This window comes from Gloeophyllum trabeum (assembly GCF_000344685.1).
Source record: "Gloeophyllum trabeum ATCC 11539 unplaced genomic scaffold GLOTRscaffold_00003, whole genome shotgun sequence".
Taxonomy (NCBI): Eukaryota; Fungi; Basidiomycota; class Agaricomycetes; order Gloeophyllales; family Gloeophyllaceae; genus Gloeophyllum; species Gloeophyllum trabeum.
The window spans coordinates 1,406,837-1,428,742 of record NW_006920412.1 but is presented as its reverse complement, the minus strand read 5'-3'; the positions used below and the strand labels follow the sequence as shown (position 1 = coordinate 1,428,742).

Here is a 21,906-nt window from a genome sequence, read left to right as displayed (position 1 = left end):
AGCGATACAACTATACCTGTATCATCTATCATCTATGCTAGTTATTCCAACGTCTATAATCCGGAGAGTAGTCCCTCCTCCCCTTCGACACCCACGACTTTCCCACCTCCTTCAACTTCTCTAAATCCTAGATCCTCCCTACCTTTCTCAACCGTCCATCCATCTTGCTCGTATAACTTTGGAAGCTCCCTCTGCTCCCCGACCAAATGCTCTGCCGTAGCCTTAAACCATTCTATCACCGGCTTCCTTACCCACCGCCTAACGCCAAAGAACCCAGTAGCCTCGCGATCACCTTTATCCGGACTCTCAAACCACCCGAGGTGGCCTCCGTGCGTCGTTACCGCCAGACATACCCACCCGTTCTTCCTCACCTCATCGATCGGCAGATCACGGACAATCGGGTCGTCCCCTGCGTTGATGCACAGGAGTGGAACCCGTATGTCATGCACATATTGCGAGGAGCTGGCCCACTTGTAATATTGCTCGGCGGAGTCCATGGGAAAAGGCGGGTACATCGCACCGGCGCGACACGTCCAATTCGCGTCGAATTGTTTCAGGTACGGCCTCTCTAGCTGCAGCGTATCGGCCAGCGCTTTGGCCGTTGGGCTATGTGGCGCCGCGAGCCGCGAGAGATGAGCTGCATTGACTCTGAGCATTTTGAGCAGATTCTGGCCTAGAGCTTTCGAGTATACTTCGCGATACAAAAGGTCGCCTTCGATTCTATTATTTGGATCAGAACTGGGAGAGTCAACCGGATATTTAAGATAAATGTACCTCTCGCTATTCTTGACCAGATCCCATGGCTACGAGAGTATGTCGTCAGCACGTGCGGGATGATAAGCGGAGGTTAAGTAAACGCACACATCCTAATACAGCTGCGGCCAGCAGGCGACTTCTGTTGCCTTCCTGCCCAAGGTACCGAGCTACGACGTTGGCGCCGAGTGAGAACCCTAACCCGATGAGAGGTGCTTCTGGGTAGAGTTTCGAAAGATACATGAGCGCCTGGCGCAAATCGTCGGTGTGGCCGCCAGAATAGAGCTGAGGGCTCGTGACGGGCGTCCCAGCACCTTGAATACCACAATTAACACCTACCATGAAGCGAGAAATTTTGTAGACTCACAACCGCGGAAGTTGACCACCATCGCTCTGTAGCCCAGGCCGCCTTGCTCTACGGACGAACATGCTGGGGCCAAGATGGATCGCACATACGCCTCATGAGAACCTACATCACGTTGAACGGGGCACCGGCAAGGTGGGGCGTATACACGTACCTCCAGTTAAACCATGCATAACCACGATTATGGGCGTGTCATCGGGAAGAGTCCGTTCACTGGACAGTGGGGTAAAGTCCAGACCTCTAGGAAGGTCTTATCGTATGAGTATACAGCTACCAACCTGACTGCAATGACCCACAATGTGCCTCCATCCTTTAACCGCAGAAGCTTACTGCGGAAGACTCGGTAGTGAGCAAATACTCGTGTAAAGACTCCCGGTCCTGCTCACCGATCATAGTTTACTTTGTCCACCTGCGAAAAATCACCAGTCACACAGTATCCTGTCTGTGCATGACCTCTGCATCGGTGGTTTAAAACGGCTTGTGGCAACCGATGTGTAAGGGCTGACTTACCCCGGTAGCCACCATACGGCACGATACTCCCGTAGCAAGCTCGGACAATGCTTTTCAACAACATCTCTCAATGACGTCCTTATAGACTCATTAGAATGTCTAGCCTTCCGATATTCAAAGTAAGCCGGTTGGATTGGGAAATACAGGCTCGGGGTGTACTTCGGCCTGATGAGACTGAGGACAAGACTGAGGATAGCGCCCATGCCAATGCTACACTTGGGATATCACCAAGACCTTCCGGAGTCGACGTGGCGTGCAGAAGCAGAGACAGACTAGAATATGTGTTACTTATCTGCGCAATGGCATGATGCCGGGCTGCTTTATGGAACTTCGCAAGATGATGCCCTCCCGAGGGTTACGCCAGGAAACTTCCGGCTATCCCGATAGCCGGTCCCGAGGATGGTCGCTCAATCTGGGAATGCGCCTTCCCAACCGGGAACGACGAGAACTATCATTCTCCAGTTCATTGAAGAAATCAAGTCTTCTGGCATACTTACTGACGCGTCTACCGCAAGCTCTGCTCATACTTATGTCAAACTTATTTCCAGCTTTTTATTGCCAGAAGCTCTGTCTCAGGACCGCGCTGGACATGGGTCGGACTGACGCAAGCCACAAATGGATCGTCGCAGACGTTTCCAATACAGCGTCTTCCTGCAAGCTATCGCCATTCCGACGGAAACCTACTTTTATCAGTTAACAGCATATATAAAGTCGTCACCCCTCCCCTTGCCATTCTCAACCCTCTTCGCCATATAATAATGTCGAACTTCAAAACAGTGAGATGTCGAGTAAGCTATGATGCTGCTCTCATGTTTTATAGGCTGAAAAGGGTATTCCTGCTAGTACTTCGATGACGATGGGAGGCCTGTGAGGCCATACTGTCCAGACGGCCGCCGTTGCAGGTAACTGGCGACTCCGACTTTGGCTGGGGCGACTTCATGATTTTGCGCAGGTTTATACACCCCGACGAAGAAAAGTGGGCCCTGCGTAAACCCAGGATCAAAAGAGAAGTCGCTGAAGGCCCGACATTACCACCATCCGCTTTAGCAACGCGGATCTCGCCTCTCGTCCCTCAGTCCGACTTATTCAGACGCAGCACGAACAGAGATACGGAGGCTGATCACCACCCGAGACAAGATCACTCTCATGAACCGGGACGAGCGTACGTCAGAAATAACGATGACAGGAACATCAGAGGTCGCAGTTTCGGTGACCGTAGAGTGCATGAGCTCGGCTCAAGTCCGCTACTCGGTAAAAGGACCAGGGATTCGGAGGTGCGTCCCCCGCTTTCATAGTTTCTCTATATCCAGCTAATCAAACGGGTAGGGGTCAAATATACGGGACAGATCTATCCGCAGCGATTCTCGGGATGTCTACACTGGAGAGAATACGAGAAAATCGCCAATGAGATTAAACTCCGACAAAGAGGGCACCATGTTTACTCCCAGAGTTACTGAAGGTGGTCGCAGGAATGCCAGTATGTTTCACGGCAGGCCGAGGGAAGGTGGGGTCGGCGCCGGACCAGGAGATGCTAGGTCAGCTCGTAACGCTAACTCTGGGCGTGTTGACGCAGCTCTCCGTGGCATCGCGCGGTCTGTCTTCACATAGAAATACCGGTTCTCTAACTAATAGAGAATTTTAAGTGCAAGCACGGATATCACGATGATTTCCATCAAATTGCAGGCGAGTGCTCAAAAGCTTGACGCGTTCAGAGAAGTGCAGAGGAGCCTGTCGGTTATGACGGCCAACGCACCTGTCTCTGTCTCGCATCTTATCCAGCATTTAAAGGAAGAACACAAATGCCTGAAGATGGACGCAGCAAGAGCAGAGGTCAGACTACAGATCCTGTGGGAGGACGTCTGCAGCGAAATAGGTAGATTCGTCCAGGACATGGTGAAGGACCGAACAGGGCGCATCCAGGAAGAGGCAAACCAGACGATTGCCATGGAATCAAGACACGCTGACGACGAGAGGGAGCGAAAGCGGAGTCGAATCCTAGACCCCGAAGACTATAGACAAACTCAAACGGCGGATACACAAGGAATTGAAGACAGGTCAACCGTACTGGAGGCAAGAGTCAACAGGCACGGCGAGATGATCGCTTTCTTGTTAAAGGAAAATGAGGAGGTGAGTGTCTTCCTTCAATATGAAGGCTATGTGATGTTAACGGCGGTGAACGATGCATAGCTTAAGGCGAAGCTGAAGATGCCTACGACACAAGCATGGGCCGAGCCACAGAGTCACAGTCCAGACATATTGACCGCAAGCAGCTCTGGACAGGATCGATCACGCAGAGATTCTGAATCCTTCTTGTACGACTCTAGCAACGTGTCCATGGGGAACAACATAGAGGTCAGCCTTTTCCGCTATCAATTTCGGTGGTGCTTACGGTGATTTTGCGACAGAGATTGCTTGAACGGTTAAGGGCGGGGTACGCGCCACACGCGAAGTGACACGTCGCTGTGGTGCCTCCCATAGCCCGATCCAGAGAAGCCAGAGCAAGTATCAGTATTGTAACCAGAGTATCACGTATGTAGCAGTTGCTGAAAACGCTGCTTGCCATCGCGAGAGAGTATAGCTTCAGTCCAGTACAACTAAGTAGACAAGAGTCAAGCCGACAAGGCAGCGACAAGGTGCTCGACGATGTCGTTTATCGAATCTTGTATGGGAAATTCGCGTCACGTGGTGCTAAACGCGTCAACAACCGTGCAGCGCCTGGCGACGCCCTGCGACGCCACCTTTCTCCAAACACCCTCTTCCCCACAGAAGTGGTCACCATGTCCAACGATGAGTCCGCTGCAATACCGCCCGAAATTTCCCAACCGCCCTTGGTGACAGAATACTCGGACTCAGAAGACAGTGATTCGGCACCGCGCGTGTATTTCGGGCCTATACAGTCTCCCGAGAAAGAGTTGACGTCGAAACTCGCCCACAGGAACAGCTTGAATGGTGGAGTACTGAAGACACCCGTTCGGCGACTGCGTATGTCCACGGAACAAGCTTTGACAGCAACGGATAGTGGCACGCAGGCCGAGGAGAACGATAATGTAAGGCAGGGTGAAGGTGCGCTGGCGGAAGTTGGAGCTTTGCAGGATGAGGACACGTTGGACAGGGAACTGGATTTAGACGGTGAGCCCAACAGTGAACCGATACATTTCTGATGTTTTGTCGACGCTCGAGAGCTAGAGCCGTCGTCCGCCCTTGCTGGGAAGATCCTGCGTGCACACGACAATCCTTCGCCTCCACCTGCGGACGTACGTGAAGATGATTCAGACTACGACATCCCTACTGCACACCGGTCCCGACACACTATCATGCCCAGTCGTGTACTCGACTTCGGCGACGTAACAGATCAGTCCGACGTCGAACGGGCACAGGGTGCAGGCGGCCCTGAGGCACCGATACATAGTATGGTCGATTCTACAGCTACAAGGACCCTCAAACTAGACACCGAGCTTCCCACCGATGTTGAGGAGGCACACAATACGTCTGCTCCCGACTTGATAGCGTTCGACTCATTTTCTACCCCGTCTCGATCCACGCTTGACGCCACAGCTGCCCTGCGAGACACTGCACCGACAACATCTCAGCCTACTGTAGACGACCTTCTGTCTGCCTCACCTGTTTTTCCTCTGTCTGCCGTTACGGATGCCACCGCCGACTCTGCTTCAGAAGTCCAGGCATACTTGAAACAGGTGACTCCAGTTTCCGGTACTGGCACTTCTGTCAACCCCTTCGCATCGGGTATCCTGGATTCATATATCCCGTCAACCGGTATCCTTATCAATGTTAATACATCTCCAGCGACAGAGCAGCCTCAAGGACCTGTGGCAGGGGATTCGAGTGCCCTGGTACGATTTACGGAAGATATTGCTTCGAACTCCCAACAGGCGCCTTCTCATGTTCTTGAAACGAAAGACGTTCAAGCTGATGAATCCACTGCTCGGACGCCTCGACGTTCCTCCCGACTCAGTACGTCGCCATACAAGACGCCCAGGCATACAGATACCAGTCCCAGAAAAGTACCAGCCCTCAAGCTCCAAGTTGCTGACGAGTCTCGAAGTGCATTAGCCGTACCTGAGAAGGTACAGGTGAGAGCTATCTCCCCAAGTGTTGATACGGAGGCCGTAGAGAAGGAGAAGAAAGCACGGAGACGTGAGAGGGAGAGCCAAGTTAAAGGCAAGAGAAAGGAGGAAGCCTCAACAGACTTGTCCCATTTATCACCGACTTCTGCTGACTTGCTGACGAAGTTGATGCCTACTCCTTCAAGGAGTGTTTCTCCTGCCATTGCCACGGTGGAGGAAAGCGGGGTAGTCATTCCCGCCTTCCTTCAGAGGAACCAGGATGACGATATTAGGGTCTCACGAAAGATAGACCCTGAGTCGCGGGCCCCTTCCACCCCACCTCCATGCCCCAGAGCGCAATCAAGAGTGATTCAGTCATCGGCCCTGAGACCTTCCAATCCACAGCTTCGACCAACAGACAGGTCTATATTATCCACACCAATGAAACTTGCATCCGCACTAAACGACCCTTGTCGTACACCGGCTCGCAGGATCCCTATGTCGCAGGCAGTGAAGGAGGGGTCTATCTCTCCGGAGAAAGCAGCCCAAGTGGCTTCATCGTCGAAGCGACCTCAAGCCCCAAGTGCGGGCCCTCTCAGCAACCGAGTTTTCAAACGGTTAGTGCCGGACTTATCTGACCCTAATCGGAGTCCCGCAAAACGAGCACCAGTGGGAGCGATGGTATCACCGAGCAAAAACGCTCCTATCCGATCCGTTTTCAGCTCGCCAGCGAAGCCTATGGTACGTGAACGAAGTCAGCCCCCTGAACCTCCAGCTGTCCATCGGAGCCGTTCAGTTGAGCCCGAGCAACCCGCAAGGCAAGCTATTGTCGGGCAGACGATCCCTAGGCCAGGGTCAGCACCCATCCCCGATATCGTGCCCCGATTCGACCGGAAGGCTGCCGACAGGCCTCCAAGAAATCCTCTACCATTCCCCATAATGCCCATACCTGAAGAGACTGAACCGCCGAGCCAACCATCTTCCAGTCGAACCCAGAAAGCAGTCCCATCAGCCCAACCGAAGTCTGCGCTGCGCCAGCCATCAGCAACTACTGGCAGTAGAATCCCTCGGATAGGTAGCAAGCCATATGCGAGACCCGCTGGGAAGTCGAGCACACTACCAACTCCCCCTGATCGTAATGCCCGAGCTGCAGATCGTGATATTCCTGAAGTAAGTTCTGGCGCAGGGGTTTAGGAGATTAACTTCATGATGATGTTGTAAATCTTTGCAGGTTCATGCTCGTGAAATACGTTCCCCGGAAAGTACTCTACCCTCCACACCCCCGCGAGAGGGGATCAGAGCCACGAGAAGAAATGCTGCAGATTCGGAGACCTCCTCACCTGCCTGTTTGAAGCGCAAACGTGAAGAGCCCCCCACCAAGCTCACCCCCGTAGTCGTGGTCAGGAAGGTTGTTCCCGGCGGATTTGGATCAGAGCATGTACCCATGTCCAGTCCGTTGCGCATACCGGAAGGCTCGGACGGGAAGCCCAGGGGCCGTGGTGGATCGACAACCGCTGTGCCTCTCGACCCTACGCCGTCGTTGAAGGGCCCCTCCGTCGATGCCAAGGGCAAGGATAAAGAATGTCCTCGTCCATCTCGGGGCGACGGTGTCATTCGTGCTCCCAGCGCGATCTCTGATAAACAACCCGATCCGAAACTAACATCATCCGCGCAGGAGCCCTCGACTTCCCCTCGTCCCCTGACCGATAAACCAGTGAATGAGGAACCAGTGCTCACTCCTACGGCTGAAGGAGACTCAAGAGCTAGACGGACCAGATCGCGAAAGCCGTTACAACACGGCGATGATGTCTTTGGCACTGCTGCTAGTCGATCTCGACCTCCGCCGCGGCGAAGAGTGCCTGCTCACTCCTCCGCGCCTATGCCATTTATAGGGATGACCCAGGTGGCCTTGAGGGCTTTAACGAACAAAAATACTCAGGCTAATCAGAAGTATTGGTTCATCGACATAGAGACTGAGGTCGTGCGAAAGCCTGGTCCGAGACCCGACAGCCCGACTACGAAGGTCAAAACTGCCATCCAAAAGCAGAAGGAAGAGCAGGATCAGGGGCGGCGCGAACGAGCACAGAGGCGAGCCAGGAGGACCGGAGGAAGCCTTGATGATGAAGGCGGTGACACAACCGCGGACGATTCTTTCAAACTGGGGGAGCCTGCTAAACATCAAAGGGGACCGGGAGATGAGACGGACTATGAGACCCCAGAGAAGCTGGGCCCTGCAGCGAAGAAAGCGAGATTCGATTCGGGCGTCCGGGATAAGGACGGGAAGAGAGTGAAATGGGATAAAGGCTTGCATACCCTCATATATCTTGATGACCCCAAACCCGAGCGCACTGTACAAGGTGTTAAGAAAGGTGGGCTTGCCAAGTCTACCAAGGTACGTGATAACTCAGTGCGCGCGAATACAGGCTGATGCTGTCGTCTCTTGTAGGAACTCCGCTTGGACGACCTAGGAAACGTCCCGAATGCCAAAGATCCCCTGCCAATCGCCGTACACGAGAAGGTGATTGTGAAGAAATTTGTTTACGACAACGACCCGGAGGCCGCAGTAGTAGAGGTGGAAACACCTAAACCAAAGTCCAGGAAGTCCAAGACGTGAATCTCTGCTGTGCTGCCCAGTGACCACAATGCGCTTGTTCTTATGTTATATGATATTTGATATGTTGTGACGCAAGTATACATCTCTTGCTACCCTGCGAAGCAGATACCGTAGTATACATGTTACCTTCTTCAGTATCTATTATCTTATACGCTCAAGCTATCTTCTGTCACATTTTCCCTCCCCTGTATGAGATGGTTGGGCTGGCCTGATTTGTCGGGAGAACAAAGACTTCTGCGAGATTGACGTGAGGAGGTCGAGATGCTGCCCAGGCGATCTCTTCTGCAATGTCCTCGGCGCTTACTACAGGAAAAGTGGGATCAGTGTTTCTCACCGAGTAATAGTGCTGTAACTCACAGGGTGTTAGGCCTTCGTAGACCTTGTCCGCCGCGGACTTATCGCCACGGAAACGGACGACGGAGAATTCTGTCTCAACCATTCCTGGCTGAATCTCAGTGACCCTAATCTTAGTGTCTACGAGCTCCCGCATAAGGGAGCCAGTGAAGGCTCGAACGGCGTGCTTGGTTGCGCAATAGATACTACCGCCGACGTAGGGTTCCCGCCCGGCGACAGAACCCAAATTAATGATATGGCCAGAGTTCCTCGCCTTCATGTCTACCCAAGCGTTTTGGTAAAACGGATACGAGAGAATGGGAGAAATCGTCTTACCTTTGACTAGCAGCTGGGTCATGGATATCAAGCCGAACACATTCGTCGCGAACATGGATTCAATGTCGGACTCGCTGATGGATCCAACCCGTTCGACCCCACGCACGAACCCAGCGTTATTCACTGCAATGGATCATGAGAAATACACCATCCTGGCGTGTGATGATTTCAGGCGTACCAAGTATGTCGATATTACGCAGGTCGGCCGGGATTTTATCGAGCAGGTTAGCGATTTGCGCCTTGTCCGAGACATCCAGTTGCACGGCAGCGATCTTGCCTCCGCCCTGGACGCCAGACTCCCTGTGTGCCGCCTCTGCCGCTTCCTTTACGGACTTCAAAGCCTCCGCTCGCCGGGCAACAATGATAACATTTGATCCTGCCTGGGCAAGGTGTCAGTCATGCTGGCCCGGTGATACAAGGTATGGCAACCTGCATACCTTTGCGAACAGGATAGCCGTGGCCTGCAAAGTAGCGATTGAGAACCATAACCCCTAGGTAAAGATAAGATCTGCTCACAGCGCCAATGCCGGCACTGGCACCCGTAATGAGCACCGTCTTGTTGATCAGTCTAGAAGCGTTGAAGACCATGGCCGGCAATGTGGAAGGCGAACAAGCAAACGTCGGGGGATCCGTCCAGAGAGGGTCCGATTGCTTAAATAGTTATCTGATCGTCCCCCTCCCGGAAGCAGGTGCCGGCTGGAAGCACTCCGAGCATCTCCCAACCTCCCTTTTCTTAGATTTCGCGCTGGTCCTGAGGCCAATAACGCTCTGAGTTGGCTGCACATCTCTCATAGGAATCCGCATCTCGCCACTCGTGATCCCGGTCTTCCGCACGGTGCTCCGCTCCAGGATGTCGGCGACTACACACTGGGAAGCCTTGTTAGCCTGGCTTCACCAGGAACATGGCATGAAAATCGGCGAGAATGATCTGCGCGTCGAGTGTCGATATAGACCTGGTTGAGTACCTCGATGCAATGCTCGCTTGATGGAGGGCTAAAGAGTGCGAAGGCGTCGGTAACGGACTGTACGCGCTCAACGTCTGCCCAGTGAATTGATGTCCTGCGTCCATCTCGTGTCGTGATTCTTACCGCTGTTACACTGAGATACAGCCCTCCACGACCCTGTTCACTGTCCCTGCGAGCGCGCTGCTGAATATCAAGACCTTGGTGAAGCGATATCCTCCTCGCACCCCTCCCTTGTCTGGCACGCAGTTGGTCACCCTGCATCTATTCTTACATAGACCCGAGGGCAATTCTGAATCTAAAGATCCTGCATTTGGGCCATACATCTCCGTCTTGCCCAGGAATTTCGACAGCCATCCGCTGACATGGCAAGTACGAAATTCATGCGCGGACTTACTGCAGCGCCTGCCTCCTTCGGTATCGAAAGTACTGGATATAGTCGCTCGAAGGTTTCAAATAGACTGGGATACCGTCTTTGAGTACTTGGTCTGTCTTGCTCGCCATTATCAACTGGTGATAAATTTGAATAAAATCATAGCAAGATCATCCGCATGTCATAGACGCCTCTTCCAGATCTGACCTTGACGCCTCTGTGAGCTTTACCAAGGACCCCACCACGGCGGATGACTTCCTGTGGGCATGGCTAAATGGTCAGGAACCAGTCCAGGTCACCGGTGGCAACCGATTTTCACTAAACTTCTGACCAGTGAACACGCGATGTGTTTATCAACGTCTGAAGCCTACCGGCTCTGATCCTGACAATTTGACCTTGTGCCCGGTCTTTGACTTCGCCAACCACAGCCCAGATCCACCCCATTTGCTCCCTCTTCCATCCAATGCAGAGATATGGGGAACAGGGTCAAAACGGGGAGAGGCTTACGGCTTGCGGACGCCACCTGATGCCAGCTTCGAGAAGGACCAGGAGTTATTTATCCAGTACGGTGCGCATGCGAACAAGACTCTGTTCGCAGAATATGGCTTCGTCAACGCCATGCCCGAGGGTCATGTCTTGAAGGGCATAATTAGTGGTGAAGTCGACCTACAAGACGTACTAGAGGAGATGTTGTTGGCGCGCGGTGCGGCGGGGCAGTGGATAAAAAGTGCTCTGGAAGAAGAAGGATACTGGGGGTATGTTTCCCGACCAGTTTTATGCTGCTCGCAGTGATCTTCCTGTTCTAGGGACTGGACTGTACACTCGTCTCCGAAGCCCGCTCACCCATCTTTCCGCTTGATTAGCGCGTTGCGACTATATCACAGCGTTCAGGTACCCACAACAAGTATACCACGCAATCCAGACGAGGTACTAGACAGGTGGAGGGACACGTTGATGGGCCGGCACGATAGCATATCCCCAGAGAATGAGCAGGCTTGGCGAGGGACATTGCTCGACATATGCAGGAAGGTGATTAGAAGAGCACGGAAAACCCTGGAGGAGATGAATAGCAGTAGACCAGAGCAGGACGCCGACGGGTGGCGGCAGTATGCGCAGGACTGCATCAAAACATTGTGGCGGGAAGAGCTGGAAGTAGCAGAGGCTGTCATCGTGAGTGTAGTGAATGGAGAGGAATTCTGGTAGTCTCGCCTACGAATATACTGTATAGCAGTGCCGTTTGTTTGGGGAAGAAGACACACTAGATACCTGTGATCCTTACGCGACACGGTTGCATGTAACCGCATACTCTACCCGTCCAAACCGTCCGAAGGGACCTCCGGCAGCAGAAGTTTCAAGCAGAAGAAGAGCTAGACATTATTCCGCAAGCTCGAGTAAAGTGTTCAGCAAGCAACCAGATAACGAGCAAACGGCAGTGAAGCGGCAGTAACAACGACATCAGCCCGGACAGGGGCGAATTTGCGTCCGACACAGCCGGGATGACATCGACGGACAACCGACTGTGAAACATCTATGCATAATTAGGGCAACGCCACAGCCAGTGCGGCGCCTTGTGAGCGCTCCCGGAACTCTCGGGCTGTGCTCGTGCTCGCCGTTATACAAGTTCCACCGGCGACTGCGCTGCTCTAACCTTCGCCGCGACGTCCTATCGGGCACTGTACTAGCCATGGCCGTCGAACGATTCTTGGGTACACGGGCGCAACGCCTGTTCCTTGCTACCAGTGAGTACATCCTGCCAGTACAATGCGGGAGAGATGCGGCGCTCACCGGTCGTGTTTGCTAGTCCTGTTCCGTGAGTTGGCTTTAATCTACATGAGAGTCTCGGATTGATGATTGAATGTGCCATTTGCAGAAACCGTAGCAGTGCTGGTCATGGTTGCGATCACATTCAGACTGGTACGCGATCGAGGATTCGTGCCTTCCTTACGTAGTCTGAGAGATCATGGCAGGTGGAGGAGCACGTCAACCTCAACGAGACCCGATACAAAGTCAGTACACGTCAGAATTTTGAGGGAAACCGGACGATTGACATTATGGTGGAAGACAATACCATGCTATCTGGCTCTCTTCGCATTGGCAGAGTATGTCTTGCGTGGCCCCCTTGTGCTGGAGATAGCTGATAGTCATCAAGGGTCTTCGAAATCCTTCTCGCTCTAGATGCCCTGCGATTACGGAATGTCATTCAGCTCGCTGGAATCCTTCGTGAGTGTGTATTGGTGCGATATTAAGCATAAGCTCAACCATCCTTCAGTATTCCATTGCGCGCTGATAGTCTTTGCTGCTCTACAAATTCACGAGACAAAAGATGCACTAAACTATGATGACAACTGTGCGGGACAAATTGTACGCATTTCTTTTTCTCGTCACTGTTCTCGACACAAATCTGCTCTTGTATCAGTACTGTAACGGCGTCTTGTGGAGACGAGTGCAGCCATACCTGATCGTGGCACCATGTATCATTGGAGTGTCATGGCTGGTGCTCATGTTCTTTGTCAGAGAGCTGTACTTCGAGTTTGGGTATGTCAGGTATGCTGCTTTGGTTGGACCTCTGCTCACGGAGACCTAGATGGGCAATCTTCCATGTTGTTGGTGCGAATCCCAAGATGAAGAGTATGTACCAATTCGGGATGAGGTGCATTAAACTAATTTTTGCGGCTCCAGCGATGTATCAGTTTTATCAAGTCATGGTCTGCCTGCTCAAGTTCAACTTCTTCTGCTTTGCCGGTGTCACGATGCAAGTGAGTCCAACGTGTTATCGCATTAGTCGACCCATACAAACAGTTCTGTAGATGCTTATCCTAGTGCTTGCAAGTAGTTCGGCAGAGTTCGGTGTGACCATAGCGGCAGTTCCGGTCGTCTTGTTCCTTTTGGTTGCATGCGCCATTGCGGTGCAGCGTGAAATTAAGTGGTAAGTCGCAATTCCTTGCTCTGTAAGGTTCCTGGCTAAGCTAGGATATCGTCAAGGCTTATGTCTGTGTCCCTTGTACTCATGTTGGGGGCTGAAGCCTACTGTAAGTTGATTCTGCCATTGCCGAGTTCATCATTGATTATCGTTCTCCATGATTGGCGACATAGGCAGTGAGTGCTTCCATCTTGGGCGATCGACAATAACTAACTTTCCTCTAGTATATAAGCTGATCCGCTTCTACGAGCCCTCTTCCTCGTGGCAATACCTCTCTACAAGAGCCACCTTGACATTCTTCAGTGAGGCTTCACTTCAAGTTAGTACAGCAGAATTACCAACCTACTATCCACAGCCGTAGCCTCGTTCCTATTGCTCTTCGCTACGTTTGCTATCGGTCTGCGCTGCTTCGCAGACTTTGACAAGGGCCTGAAGTACTCGAAAGTATACGGTTCCGGTCAGTCGTCCTACGGGCCTGTCCACCATCCGCTAAAGGATCTTTCCGGTGATTCACACTTCCTCTGTTTTTCATTAGATCTCCCGACGAAGGGGAAATACTCATCGAACGCTGTTACGCCGCTAGGAGACTCGGACGAGCGCGCTGGGATGGCCGAGCGGCAGTCGTCTTACGTTGGAGGATCGCGTTTGCAGCCCAGGATATCGATTGAGTGATTTTCTGGTATGGGTTTCTGTGGTGTATGGAGGGTCGGCTTATCTATATGTGACGACGCGCTTTGCGGGTACGGACTAGAGGATCTAATTATGGTTTGCTCACTTGCAGCGGATATTATTAGTTTCATAATACTGTTGTATACCCTACTCAGTAACATGCGTTCGAGTTATCGCGAACTATGGTCAGAGCGTCTGGCAGGGTCCGCCGAGATACTCTGGCGTAACGCGAGCCTGACGCGTCGACGCGCGTAAGCTTGGCAATCGGGAAGTCAATAAACGCGTGAGCACGTGAACGGAACCAGACGCGTCTTGCTCACAACCACCATGGACCGCGACGATCCCGCGTCCCAATTCTTTCCTGGAGAAGAGTCTGTCGACCTCTACGCTGTTCTCGAGGTTAAGTCAGACGCCAAAGCCGACGATATCAGGAAAGCGTACCGCTGCCTGGCCCTGCGATACCACCCAGACAAGCATTCCACCTCGGACGAGTCTGCGAAGGCCGATGCGTCTCTGAAGTTCCAGCAAATAGGATTCGCATATTCAATCCTGAGCGACGAGAAGAAGAGGGAGCGTTATGATCGGATGGGTAGAACGGACGAGGGCTTTGATTTGGGCGCGGGAGAAGACGGCTGGGAAGCGTACTTCGAGGAGATGTTTGACCGCGTCACGAAGGGCAAACTGGATGAGATGAAGAAGGAATACCAAGGTATGCTACACGATAACATGGAATGTCGTTGACCTGCACTAAGCTATTTAATAGGCTCTTCCGAGGAGAAGGCAGACCTCAAGAACGCTTACATAGAGACGGATGGTAACATCGCGGAGATCGTGAATCACATTCCTCACTCCACTCACGAGGATGAAGCCCGCTTCATCGTCGTTATAACAGAGCTTATCTCGAAAGGCGAGCTACCAGAACTGCCTGCATGGAAGACTGGTATACACGACGAGAAAGCTAAGCTAGTGCGCAAGAAACAGGCTGACAAGGAGGCGGCTGAGGCGGAAGAGCTCGCCAAGGAGCTGGGCGTGTGGGATGAGTTTTATGGCAGCGGCAAGGCTGGCCCACGGAAAACCAAAGGCAAAGGGAAGGGCAAAAAACAGCAGGAGGCAAATGCGGAGGATGGCGAAGACTACTCCGCTCTCCAAGCCCTTATACAGAAGAAGAGGAAGACTATGGACGGCTTCTTTGACTCTCTGGCGGCCAAGTACAGCGAGCCCGAAAGCAAATCCAAAAGCAAAGGGAATAAGAGGGGTAAGGTCGAACCCGATGAAGATGAGGAACTCGATGCCTCACCCAAGAAGAAGTCGAGGAAAGGCGTGCCGCCCCCACCAGAGATCGACGATGAAGAATTCGACAAGCTACAGGAAAAGCTCTTTCGTGACAAGGACAAGCCTCCGGGTGACGATGGGAAGGTTGGCAAAGCTAAGAAGGCCTCGAAAGGCCGCAAAACCAGATAGCGGGGATGTGACTGTTGTGCCAATTTGACTGTAATTCTTATTGTATTCTGGCTCTGAATCATGTTCACACTGTATTTCAGATATCATCTCGTTAGTATGTATTTTACTATCCAGCGAGCAGGAGTGCTATCCTAGCAAACCCGGGTATCATAGGTATCGTACAGCATCTATGCCTAGACTACGTCGAGCATGGATAATCGCGGCAAGCTCCTTAATGGACTCCTCTAAGATGACCACATTGTCCAATAACTGTGAGAGCGTTATGGTAGTTGAGCGAGGCGTATCTTTCCCTCCATCTTTCGGCTCCCGGTCCAGGAAAGGATTATCATCCTTGTCGCCCCAAGCGTTTGAAGCAGTGAATACATCGTCATCATCCGTATCCCATTTCTTCGTTTGACCGGGCTGCCAAGGTCCAAAAGAAGGAGGAGCAGCGGCGAAGGGCTCGACAGCAACAGTGCTTGTCTGCTGATAGTGGGCAGCAAAAGGACTGGGCGGCACCGACTTGTCCGTCCTGCGGGGTGGCGTCCCAGGGTCAGTGGTCGACTTGGTTCTGCCCTTCTTCGGCGTGAGGAATGATACAAGGGAGGCCGACTTTGAGGGTTTCGGTTTCGGCTTTGCAGGGGTTTCCGGTGGCGCCAAAGTCGCACTCCTCGACGAACTCATGCCGATGTTGCCATCCATGTCCAGAGCCAGCGTCAAAGCATCGGTCAGGTTTTCGGAGAAGAGTAGACCCTGGCGTCGCTCCAACAGATACTTGTCGAAGTCATCCACAAGCAGCCGATATCGCTCGAGCTGAGATACCAGCCCGTGGAAGATTGTGTGAACGATAGGACGGGAGTTCTCGTCCAAAACGGATGCAGGTAATGGATGCGATTCAGCTTCTAGTCTTTCCTCTATCCGAAAATCGATGGAGCGGTCATCCCCGTCGTCTTTCCCCGACATCACGTCAGCTTCAGTGTCTGCAGGTGGCGTTCGCTCTCCCTCGTTGGACGAAAAGGTCAACCAGCCAGCCAGTGAACGGTCAGGACAGATTGCCAGAGTAGCAAGGACACCTGTGAGGGCCATGTTGTATTCCGGTGAATTGGCAAAGAACTTTCGTAGGGACTCCAGAATCAACGTGAGGATAGGGTCATTGGGGTTTAGCCGATGCTTGAACTTTGCTCTTGTCTCAGCATCCACATCTAGCGTATATGATGAATCGCACTGGATTGCAATTAGTGCGTCCCTAAGATAATGATCGTATCCCGTGCTGAAGGCGTCACCATTGTGCGTGGGATCCACACGAGAGACGAGCGCTAGATATAGACCCATCTCGCGTTCATGTGTAGAGTATGTCGTCTGCGGTTGGGGGAATGCCACGGAATACTTGAACGACGTAGGTTCTTCGCTGCCTGGATATACAAACTCATCCTCATCTTCATCTTCCTCGATGTCAGCGAGTCCCGATGCCGGCTTGGAGACCAATGCTGACGGTAGCAATGCCGGAAAGGGATAACTTGTGGCATTGGGATCGTGAAATACTACGAGCAATCTCTCGATGGATAAGTGGCCATGGTGGAGGAGCATCGATCGCAACAACTGCAATGCCGCGGTGCCTGTGGCTTGCGACTTGGATCGCAGGTTAGTCAAGATCAAGTCCTTCAGCGTGAAGCGACCCATGGACGTGAAGTACTCCGACTGCTTCTTCGAGTCCGGGGCTTCCATCTCTAGCAGCATCATGGCACTGCTCTTGCGTCGCTCGGCTTTCGACGTCCTCTGGACGGGTTTCCGATTATGGGGATCATCCAGGTCCAGCGTAGATTGATGCCGGGCTCTTGGTCGCACAATCTCGTCGTTATCCTCACTGGTCAAGAAATTGACAAGTAGATCGGACACCTCTCCGTTACCTAGATCCCGAATCATGGTCTCGATGTAAGACATGACGGCCACAGCACTCCCGTCGGCATCGGAGCACTCGAGAATGGACGGATACAAAACGTTTTCCAAGAAGATCCGACGGATAGCGTCCAGGATGGACTGGACTATCGCATTTCCCACTAAGTTTGAAGCGTCGAGGGTGCTATCATGGGATTCATGAACGACGTTCCGACGGATCACGTCTTGCAAGAACTCAAGGAGTTTCAAGAAGTGGTCCAAACGCGCCTTGAAGTCGGGATTAGAGGAATCCTCTACGCCCATGGCCCGCCTTCTATCTCGTTCAGCTTCATCCTTCTCTTTCTCCTCCTCGGAAAGGGGGCCAGTACTTCCTATCAGCATACCATTACCTAGAGCTGCGTCGGAAGGTGGGGGTGGCCGAACTTCAAGCTTCGAGGGGAGGAGGGAATATACAGCACTGAGACCCGCGCCGAGGACTTCGGAAAAATCTCCGTCGACGATGTATTCGGCAAGTGCGAGCGCAGCATCCGCGATGGGATCCGGTTGAGGTTCTGATGAAGATGAGGATGCAGTGGGGGTTCTAGCCTCATCCCCGCCCAGCCGATGGACTGGTTCGCCCGGCGACATCGCAACATCCATTAGGAACAACAACCCTGCTCGGGCGAAATCCCCTATTTGCCCCTCTCGATGAACGAACCGAAGAAGGTAGTTGAATAAGAGGAACTCGTATTCCGGCTTCTTGGTTACCGACGACTCCGGCGCAGAAGTGATGGTCCCTTGGGATCCTGAAGGTGAAGGAGGACGCTGAGGCTTGGACGCTTCAGACTCAGCCGCTTCTCCTAGAGTCTCGTCGTCTTCATCCTCCTCCTCTTCGTCTTCCTCTTCCACGGAGAACAGAGGTTCGGAACGGTACCAATGTTTGTCATGGAAAAAGATCATGAGAAGTTCTCTATAGGTTCTGATCCTACTGCACAGTATACAAAGGAGATTGACCACTAGCGGGATCAGTGAGACCACTGCGTACAATTTGACACCTATTAGACTTACAATCTTCTTCATACTCGGACGGAGAACTTCTAACGGCGTTCTTTGCCGCGCCCATGACTTTGTTACGGTTGTCCAGCTGCTCCTGGAGGTCGTCGCCGGCACAATTCCTCAGTAGACGCAGAACAGCCTTATGAACCGCAGAATGGACCAGAAACTGTTCGTCCAAGAGTACTACCATGTTCTGGACGGCACGTAGCACCTCCGCTTGAATACCAAACGGACGGTCGGACTCGCTGAGTTTGACAAGGGTCCCAAGCACATCTGAGTCCGGGTGAGCCACATAACAACACCAGACGCAAGGTACGCGCACCGTTCTTCAGTAGATATTCTAGACAAGCACCGGTAGCGCTGCAAAGCGAGACATGAGAGTGCCGCCCGACCTCGCCGCATCACAACACCCACCCTTCTTCTGTCCTTGTTGACTCCCAAACTAGCGAGTCCACCATCGACTGGAGATGGGCGGGGACGTCAGTTGACTTGATACCTCTCGTTAATTGGCGTTCATCCGGGTACATGAGGGTATTCTGTAAACCTTTGAGCATGCAGCAGACTTGGACGGAGATGTAACGCACGCACTTTGACTAGTGTCCATGACTTGTGAAACTCCAGGGCATGATCATGCGGGGGTTTTGGCGGTGCCTGTGATCCAGAACGAAGGAACTTGGAGAAGTAATCCATGTTAGGGCCACAGCGTCGGGTTACACTGGTGGCCTGTTACTTGCACGAGATACCCAACCTCTGTTAATTACCAGCCTGACACTAGATGCCTTGAAATCTCCTGGAAGATGTCTGGTCCACGTCAGGCTTTGGACATAGACCGATATATACGTCGCAGGCCACAGGCCGGGCGGTGTGTGCGACGGAAGGAGGTTGGCCAGGTTCAGAACCAAGTCCGGCGGCGCCGTCAACAAATGCCGAACACTTGCTCTTGACCAGGACCCCCGATAATTGGTATAAATGCCTGATCAGGTTCCGGACAAATTTTGGGACTTTAGAGCCCTCAATGGCTGATTTTTTACAGACAAATCGGCCGATTCTGGAGAACAGGCCTGATTTTTTTCCGGACATTTTGGTCAGACTTGGCCATTTCGACGCCATATTTACCCCGGCACCTGCCGGGGAAGCTAAATTTAGACGTACCCACGCCACAGTTGCCTTTTAGAGCCACTTTTTCGCTGTGATGCCTGTTTTTTTCCGGACAAAAGGTCCAAAATCGGCGATTTTCTTCCGGACAAAATGAGTCTACTTATGGGTCCTCGGGATCAGGCATTTATACTGATTATCGGGGGTCCTTCTTGACCGTGCTCAAGTTTCCCTTTCGCGTTTGTGTTCTAGTCTCTGGCGGCGCTCTACTCCGTACAGGCTACCAGATGCCGCCAAGAATGAAGAGAACTCGCTCGCCATCTGTGAAGTTGGGACCGCCTGACTCGCCTCACAAGTTCAAAAAGCTCAAGCTACTAGACTCGTACGCAGCGGACTCTCCTTTCCCCGATTATCCTCATCCTACACCGGAAGAGGCTGCGGAAGTACATGTTATCCTGTCGAAGCACCATCCCCACCGTCAGTCGGAACGCAAGACACCATCTGCGGCTAACAATTCCGCTCAGACGTGCGGGGGAGTGCCGAACGTGATCGAATCCCTCATAGGGACGATTCTGTCACAGAACACCTCGTCGAGGAACTCTACTGCCGCAAAGAAGAAGTTGGACGAGGCATTTGGGAGGAACAATTTCGCCAGAATTGCGTCTGCTCCCCGGCCGGAGGTCGTAGCCGCGCTCAAGACCGGCGGACTGGCTAACAAGAAGGCTGCAACGATCCAAAAGCTGCTGGCTTCAATCAAGGATAAACATGGCGACTACACACTTCAGCACCTCGCCCAGAAGGGCGTGCCAGACGACGAGATCATGAAAGAGCTGGTCTCATTTGATGGGGTCGGTCCCAAGACAGCCTCATGTGTCCTACTCTTCTGTCTAGGAAGGGACTCATTCGCCGTGGACACCCATGTCTACAGACTCAGCAGGCTCCTAGGATGGGTGCCGCAGAAAGCTGACCGTGTACTTGCTCAGGCCCACCTGGACTTGCGCATTCCAGACGAACTGAAATACGGTCTCCACGTTCTCATGGTCACGCACGGGCGGCAATGTCCTGGTTGCAAGAACCAGGGCAAGGGGCCATGTCCGCTAAAGACATACCTCAAGGAGCGGAGAGGTGTCAAGGACGAAGAGCTGGATGAGAAAGTAAGAGAGGCTGACCAGGAGGTCAAAGAGGAGTATCCCGAGTCCACTGTGCACGGCCAAGACGTGCGGTGAGCAGTTAGTCTTGTCGCGTAGCTTATGATATCTGTAACTTCTTACCAAGCAAATAATGTATTGCATACTCAGGCCAGAAGTCCTCCATCTTACTCATCATCATCATCATCATCCAGCGGAAAGTCGAATTTTGTGGGGGCAGCTGGGCGACCTAAGTGAAAGTGATGGCCAACAGACGTGTATGTCCTGATCTCATCCTGGTCACGGTTTACGTTCACACCTACTGCCTCGTATACAGGGTTTATTCTTGACTCGATTTCGGTGCATATCCATGTCGGAACCCATAGGATACTAATATATCATGAACATTTCCCGAGTAATGCACTGATCCAGTCATCCTTTCGATGTCACGGTTCTTGCACCTAGATCCTGTTATCGAAGGACGCTGTTGACCGGCTGCATTTCTTGGCGCCGGTCTGTCGAACATGCTCGGATGGAGAGAAGTTAACATGCATAGTAAGTACGTAGGTTGCTCCATAGAGAACAGTAGTGACTATTTAGAAATCGCTTTGGCGCGTCTGCATCGTGCAGTTTTCTTTGTGACTCTTGTCATGCTGCACTGATCACCAGCATTTCAGATTATAGGATACCAATCTGTCGCAGGAGGAGTGTACGCGCCATGAGGCTGTACCGCATCGTATTCATCTTCGTGAGGCAGTGTTGGGCCGGTTGACGCCAGTTAGTTTAGTTGTTTCGTCAACTAAGCAACTAGTTCTACAAAGTTTAGGAACCGTTGACTTTTCGTCAACCTGCCCACGGAGATGAACTTTCCCACCCACTACCATATACGGTGAAAAACCTTAGCTAAGCACATGAGTTCAAGACCATAGAAAGCAACCCATCATTCCTGCAATCAGAATGGGCGGGGAACTCAACATCTGGACGGGAACTGAGGAGGACTGCTGGCGGGCAAGGCTCGCGCCACAGTTCCGCCGGAAGGTTATCGAAAAGTAAACGGAACTAGTTGACGAGTTGACGGTTCTCCGAACTTTCGTCAACTAGTTCGGAACTGGCACAACACTGTCGTGAGGTACGATCTCATAGTGCTGGTCAATTCTTATTTCGTTCGTCCGTTCGTCTGTTCGTTCGATTGAGCGCGTCCAAAAGAGTGAGGAAGCAATGATGGCCGGCGATCCGGGACCACGGTCATGTGATGTGCTCACCGGTCGCGGCAAGGCATCGAGAATTCCCGTGGCTAGTTATGTGGACGAAATCCGTCGACGTAGATTACATGCCACATTATTCTCCTCATAGCAATTCTGAGATGTATGGACCGGGTGCCCTGGCTGAGTATTGACCCAATTGGGGGCTCTTAT

General features: G+C 52.5%; 9 protein-coding genes across 9 annotated transcripts; 6 read left to right on the top strand and 3 right to left on the bottom strand.

The window, feature by feature from the left end:
- Positions 1-53: 53 nt before the first annotated feature.
- Positions 54-1,830, bottom strand: GLOTRDRAFT_104069 (uncharacterized protein; the record flags this gene model as incomplete). Its single annotated transcript, XM_007865642.1, has 8 exons — positions 54-720; positions 775-803; positions 862-1,067; positions 1,121-1,222; positions 1,272-1,357; positions 1,414-1,446; positions 1,504-1,572; positions 1,628-1,830. 8 exons carry the CDS (start codon positions 1,828-1,830, stop codon positions 54-56), a joined length of 1,395 nt encoding a protein of 464 aa, XP_007863833.1.
- Positions 1,831-3,289: 1,459 nt separating this feature from the next.
- Positions 3,290-4,080, top strand: GLOTRDRAFT_126632 (uncharacterized protein; the record flags this gene model as incomplete). The annotated part of the gene is made up of 3 exons (XM_007865212.1): positions 3,290-3,754; positions 3,815-3,979; positions 4,033-4,080. 3 exons carry the CDS (start codon positions 3,290-3,292, stop codon positions 4,078-4,080), a joined length of 678 nt encoding a protein of 225 aa, XP_007863403.1.
- Positions 4,081-4,404: 324 nt separating this feature from the next.
- Positions 4,405-8,305, top strand: GLOTRDRAFT_136912 (uncharacterized protein; the record flags this gene model as incomplete). The annotated part of the gene is made up of 4 exons (XM_007865211.1): positions 4,405-4,756; positions 4,814-6,861; positions 6,923-8,083; positions 8,138-8,305. 4 exons carry the CDS (start codon positions 4,405-4,407, stop codon positions 8,303-8,305), a joined length of 3,729 nt encoding a protein of 1,242 aa, XP_007863402.1.
- GLOTRDRAFT_56795 (NAD P-binding protein) lies at positions 7,564-9,671 on the bottom strand. The gene is made up of 7 exons (XM_007864836.1): positions 9,491-9,671; positions 9,412-9,435; positions 9,153-9,354; positions 8,975-9,097; positions 8,663-8,920; positions 8,138-8,608; positions 7,564-8,083 (listed from the first exon to the last, which is right to left on the bottom strand). Exons 1-6 carry the CDS (start codon positions 9,560-9,562, stop codon positions 8,475-8,477), a joined length of 813 nt encoding a protein of 270 aa, XP_007863027.1. The 5' UTR covers positions 9,563-9,671; the 3' UTR covers positions 7,564-8,083; positions 8,138-8,474.
- A 153-nt stretch (positions 9,672-9,824) lies between these two features.
- GLOTRDRAFT_136910 (SET domain-containing protein) lies at positions 9,825-11,512 on the top strand (the record flags this gene model as incomplete). The annotated part of the gene is made up of 6 exons (XM_007865210.1): positions 9,825-9,930; positions 9,983-10,020; positions 10,084-10,422; positions 10,475-10,586; positions 10,644-11,064; positions 11,116-11,512. The coding sequence occupies 6 exons, from the start codon at positions 9,825-9,827 to the stop codon at positions 11,510-11,512; spliced, it is 1,413 nt and encodes a 470-aa protein (XP_007863401.1).
- A 481-nt stretch (positions 11,513-11,993) lies between these two features.
- GLOTRDRAFT_104066 (uncharacterized protein) lies at positions 11,994-13,901 on the top strand (the record flags this gene model as incomplete). The annotated part of the gene is made up of 14 exons (XM_007865209.1): positions 11,994-12,048; positions 12,180-12,223; positions 12,277-12,315; positions 12,371-12,408; positions 12,459-12,529; positions 12,579-12,670; positions 12,726-12,844; positions 12,894-12,937; positions 12,989-13,065; positions 13,117-13,235; positions 13,292-13,338; positions 13,454-13,531; positions 13,585-13,686; positions 13,765-13,901. The coding sequence occupies 14 exons, from the start codon at positions 11,994-11,996 to the stop codon at positions 13,899-13,901; spliced, it is 1,062 nt and encodes a 353-aa protein (XP_007863400.1).
- Positions 13,902-14,225: 324 nt separating this feature from the next.
- Positions 14,226-15,293, top strand: GLOTRDRAFT_28996 (DnaJ-domain-containing protein; the record flags this gene model as incomplete). Its single annotated transcript, XM_007864626.1, has 2 exons — positions 14,226-14,607; positions 14,662-15,293. Coding segments are annotated over 2 exons (1,014 nt in total), but the record flags the coding sequence as incomplete, so codon positions are not given.
- Positions 15,294-15,506: 213 nt separating this feature from the next.
- GLOTRDRAFT_56784 (uncharacterized protein) lies at positions 15,507-18,959 on the bottom strand (the record flags this gene model as incomplete). Its single annotated transcript, XM_007864835.2, has 5 exons — positions 15,507-18,229; positions 18,282-18,542; positions 18,592-18,629; positions 18,684-18,805; positions 18,858-18,959. The coding sequence occupies 5 exons, from the start codon at positions 18,957-18,959 to the stop codon at positions 15,507-15,509; spliced, it is 3,246 nt and encodes a 1,081-aa protein (XP_007863026.1).
- Positions 18,960-19,663: 704 nt separating this feature from the next.
- On the top strand, positions 19,664-20,739 carry GLOTRDRAFT_136906 (DNA glycosylase; the record flags this gene model as incomplete). The annotated part of the gene is made up of 2 exons (XM_007865208.1): positions 19,664-20,593; positions 20,663-20,739. One exon carries the CDS (start codon positions 19,664-19,666, stop codon positions 20,588-20,590), a length of 927 nt encoding a protein of 308 aa, XP_007863399.1. The 3' UTR covers positions 20,591-20,593; positions 20,663-20,739.
- Positions 20,740-21,906: the final 1,167 nt, after the last annotated feature.